This window comes from Fonticula alba (genome assembly GCF_000388065.1).
Source record: "Fonticula alba strain ATCC 38817 unplaced genomic scaffold supercont2.7, whole genome shotgun sequence".
Classification (NCBI taxonomy): domain Eukaryota; order Rotosphaerida; family Fonticulaceae; genus Fonticula; species Fonticula alba.
Genome location: NW_009242977.1, coordinates 280,027 through 283,862, shown reverse-complemented (window position 1 = coordinate 283,862; position 3,836 = coordinate 280,027). Strand labels below are relative to the sequence as shown.

General features: G+C 69.1%; 3 protein-coding genes across 3 annotated transcripts in view; 2 read left to right on the top strand and 1 right to left on the bottom strand.

The window, feature by feature from the left end:
• The window catches only part of H696_04257 (hypothetical protein), a gene marked incomplete at both ends in the record, with an annotated part of 802 nt that extends 706 nt beyond the window's left edge, over window positions 1–96 (top strand). The window contains one exon of the mRNA XM_009498135.1: window positions 13–96. Coding sequence (XP_009496410.1) covers window positions 13–96 — 84 coding nt within the window. The remainder of the gene's footprint in view (window positions 1–12) is intronic.
• A 91-nt stretch (window positions 97–187) lies between these two features.
• Window positions 188–1,942, top strand: H696_04256 (hypothetical protein). Its single transcript, XM_009498134.1, has 4 exons — window positions 188–522; window positions 725–895; window positions 1,052–1,345; window positions 1,475–1,942. Exons 1-4 carry the CDS (start codon window positions 409–411, stop codon window positions 1,694–1,696), a joined length of 801 nt encoding a protein of 266 aa, XP_009496409.1. The 5' UTR covers window positions 188–408; the 3' UTR covers window positions 1,697–1,942.
• Window positions 1,943–2,475: 533 nt separating this feature from the next.
• Window positions 2,476–3,651, bottom strand: H696_04255 (hypothetical protein; the record flags this gene model as incomplete). Its single annotated transcript, XM_009498133.1, has 1 exon — window positions 2,476–3,651. The coding sequence occupies one exon, from the start codon at window positions 3,649–3,651 to the stop codon at window positions 2,476–2,478; it is 1,176 nt and encodes a 391-aa protein (XP_009496408.1).
• Between the last annotated feature and the right edge of the window lie 185 nt (window positions 3,652–3,836).

Sequence of the window (3,836 nt, the reverse complement as noted above, 5' to 3'; positions counted from 1 at the left end):
GGGGGGGGGCAGACGCGCCCCACGACCGGACGCGATATGGGCTTCGCCGCTGCCGCCGCTGCCGCCGCCGCCGCCGCCGTCGGCCCCCCTGCATAGTTGCTTCCCCTAGTTCCGTCCCCGCAGGGCGGGTTGCCGTGTTTTGAGTGCTCAGTTAATTGCCCATCTCCGTGCCTTCATTTACTCGGCCCTTAGTCGTGGGCGGGGCCCGGGAAAAAAAGAGACCCGTCTCCCGCGCCCTGGTGGCTGGCAAAGCGCCAGGACACAACGTACCCCTCCCCCCTTCCCCCCTCTGCGCCTCTTCCCTCCCCTCCTCCCGGCCTCCCTCCACTTCCTCGCCGCCCTTTCTCCCTCTCTCCCTCTCCCCTCCCCCGATCCCACGTCCAACCCCGCCACACACCACGTTTCATCATGTCGTTCTCCGGCTTCAAGCGGACCATGAACCGCGCGTCGACCGCCGTGCTGCAGTCGGTCGGTGCTGTGGACAAGACCGTCGATCGTCAGTACGACGAGGAGGAGCGCCGCGTACGTGTCTCCCCCCCCCCCCCCCCCCCCCCGCCTTTTCTCTTCCCCGGCCCCCCGTGTGTCCCCTTCCCCACGCCATCCCCTGCGCTGACCACTCCCCGTGCGCCGCTCCTTTGTACCGCTCCCTTGCGCCGTTCCCCTGGCCCCGCGCCGCGATGCCATGCTCCTCGGTGTGTGTGTGTGTGTGCTTCGCCGTCCGCAGTTCCTCCAGCTGGAGTCGAACACCAACAAGTTGATGACCGAGGCCCGGCAGTACCTGGACGCCCTGCGCGCCATGAGCCTGGCGCAGCAGCGCATTGCCGAGTCCATGACCGCCTTCTACGATGAGCAGGCCACCCTGGCCCTTTGTGGCATCCGCTTCCGCGATGCCATGGTACGTGCCCCGGGCGGGCCAGGCCTTCCCTCGGCTGGGCGCCGGCACGGCGCACCCGCCGGCCCTGTGGCCGTCTGTCACCGGGATCCCGCCTTCTGACCCGTGCGTCCACTCTTGGCATTCCCCCCCCCCCCCCTCCCCCCTCCCCTGATGCAGACCCAGCTCGACACGAGCGCTCGCGCGGACTTCGACCAGCGCATCCGCGCCACCTTCCTCGAGCCGCTGGGGCGTTTCATCTCCCTCTACCCCTCGGTGAAGGACCACATGAAGAACCGCAGCAACGCCATGCTGGATTATGACTCGCTGCGTGCGCGCGTGCGCCGGTCCGCCGAGAAGCCGGACTCCGATGCCACCCGCCTGCCCCGGCTCGAGGCCGACTGCAACGCCGCCAAGGAGCTGTACCAGCGCCTGAACCAGGAGCTCGTCGAGGACCTGCCGCGCCTGATCGACGTGCGTGTTTTTCCTTGCGCCCCCCCCCCCTTTCTCTCTGCCTCCACTTGCGCACTCTTTCCTCCATGCCCCCTCTGCTCGGGTACCTGACCATGGTGGCCTCCCCGGCTGCGGCTGGGGACTGTGCAGTCCCGCGTTCCCTACCTGGATCCGTCCTTCTCGGCCCTGGCCAAGGCCCAGTACTCGTACTACCACTCGTGCGCCACGGCGACGCAGCCGCTGACGCGCTTCTTCGAGCGCGACCACGACATGGGCGTCACCGACACCAGCGTGCCGCACGCGCGCGTCAACGAGGCTCTGGCCCGCATGCGCGAGCTGACCATCGTCCGCCTCGCCGCGCAGAAGGGCTAATCCATGCGCCCGGTGCATGTTTTTTTTTTTCCTTTCGGAGGGTGTCTGTGTGTGCATGTGCGCATGCCACGAGGGAGAGCAAGGCCCGGGGGAGGTGCCCGGGCCAGCCAGCGGGCCCCTTGCATCCCCCTCTTGCTGGGGTCCTTTCCTCGCCGCTCCCCTGCTCCCTCCTTTTGGTCATGCAGTGATGCATGTGTCACACGCCAGCCCAGACGAAGTATCGCGCGCGCGCGCGCGCGCGCGTGCGTGGCAGGCCCACTCCCTTCTCCTCCGACCGAATACAACACTAGAATATGAGAAAGAGAGCACACACACACATGTGTGTGTGTGTGTGTGTGTGCGCGCACAGATGGGCCGAGGCCAGATGAGCAGGGTGGTCTGTGGAGGGGGGCCGGAGGGCAGCGGGGATGTGCGCGTGTGCGCGCATGGGCGAACACCATCGCGGCAACCGCGCGGAGGGGCCGCTGGGGAGGGAAAAAAAAAGGGGAAGGTCCAATGAGGGAGCCAACAGCACGGATTTCGCCCAGATTATCTATATTGTGCGCTGCACGGTCTCTCTGGAGGGAAAAGGGGGAAAAAAGAAAAAGAAAAAAAAGAAGAGCAAACAGGGAGCGGCCCCTCTTCGCCGGGGGCACGGCGCGCGGAGAGCATTCGAACAGGGGGGTACACGTCTGCAGCGCAGGACACGCACACACACACACACATACAAGCAAACAGAGGCGTGTGTATGCGTGTGTCTGCACGCGCGCCCCGCGCAGTCGCCGCCCTCCCCAGGGCGCCTACTCCGCCGGGCCGTCCTCCAGGCTGCGCTGGCGGAACTCCGGCACCCAGTCGTCAACATCCATGCCGGTCCAGAGGGTTTCCAGGTCGTAGTACTGCCGGTAGGAGGGCGACATGAAGCTCAGCATGAGGGCCCCGGTGTCGACGGTCATCCACCCGTCGGCCGGCTTGCCCTCGATCGGGGCCGGAGGGGGCGGATCGCGGACCAGCCGCGGCCCGGCCCCCGGCCCGGCATCCTCATCCAGGCTCACCGAGTGGGTGGCCCGGTAGCGGCCGTGGCTGTAGCGCAGCGCCTGGGACGCGGCCTCGGCGAGCGACCGCAAGTGCCGCGGCGACTGGCCGGTGGCCACGATCAGATGGTGCAGGCTGCTGGCGCGCCACGTCGTGTCGAGGACCACCACATCCTGGCCGCCCTCGAAGCGCAGCAGGTCCACAAGCTCCTGCAAGGTGGGGATATAGCCGTCCGGCAGGCCGCGCGGATTGAGCACCCCGTCGGAGTTGTACTGCGGGAGGTGGTGGCGGTGGTCGCCGGCCGCCGGGTCGAAGGTGGCCGGCACGAAGTGGGTCCGCTCATTGAGGCTGTTCTTGGCCGAGGACAGCCAGAGGGGGACGCGCGCGCGCGTGGCCGGCTGCGGGGCCACCATGGCCCCGGCCTCCGGCGCTGGTCCCCCCTCGGGAACGGGGGCGCCGTGCTGCTGCTGCTGCTGCTGGGTGGCGGCGGTGGCGGCGGCGCGGAGCCGCGCGCGGGCGGCCTCCAGCTCCGCCTCAGCCAGGGCCGCGGCCACGGCATCGTGCGCGAGCTGCTGGCTCCGGCGCTCCTCCTCGCGGATGGCCTCGGACGCGGCGTCGGCCATCTGCTGCGCGGCGCGCTCCGATGCCTCGGTCACCAGGCGCTCGAGCTCCGTGCGCTGGATGCGCCCGTGGCGCTCGTGCAGCCGGAGCATGCGGTCGTGCGCCGGCTGGGCCCGGGGGAGGAGGGCCGCCTGCGAGGTGGGGGGTGCCGGGCGCGTGCGCCGCCCGCGGGCCTTGCCCCCGGGCGAGTCCGATGAATCGGTGGAGTAGGCCGCCCGGGGCGGGTACTTGCAGAGGGCGGCCGTGGTGGCACTGAGCCCCGTCGGGGGTCCCAGCCGGGCGAGAGCCGGTCGAGCGAGGCCCAGCGAAAAGAGACTGGCCATTGGTGGGCGGGCGGAGAAAGGGACGGGAAAAAAGAGGGAGGCGAAGGATGTGCCTGTGTGCCTGTGTGTGTGTGTGTGTGTGTGTGTGCGTGTGTGTGTCCAGGTGCGTAAGCTTGTGTGATCGTTGTGCGTCTGCGGGCTCGTGCGTTTATGCGGGGGGGGGGGGGGGGGGGGGGGGGGGGGGG

Coding starts and splice junctions, on each gene's coding strand:
- H696_04256 (XM_009498134.1), top strand. CDS start 409: ATGTCGTTCTCCGGCTTCAAGCGGACCATGAACCGCGCGTCGACCGCC. Junction 523..724: donor ACGACGAGGAGGAGCGCCGC/GTACGTGTCTCC, acceptor CGCCGTCCGCAG/TTCCTCCAGCTGGAGTCGAA. Junction 896..1,051: donor TCCGCTTCCGCGATGCCATG/GTACGTGCCCCG, acceptor CCCCTGATGCAG/ACCCAGCTCGACACGAGCGC.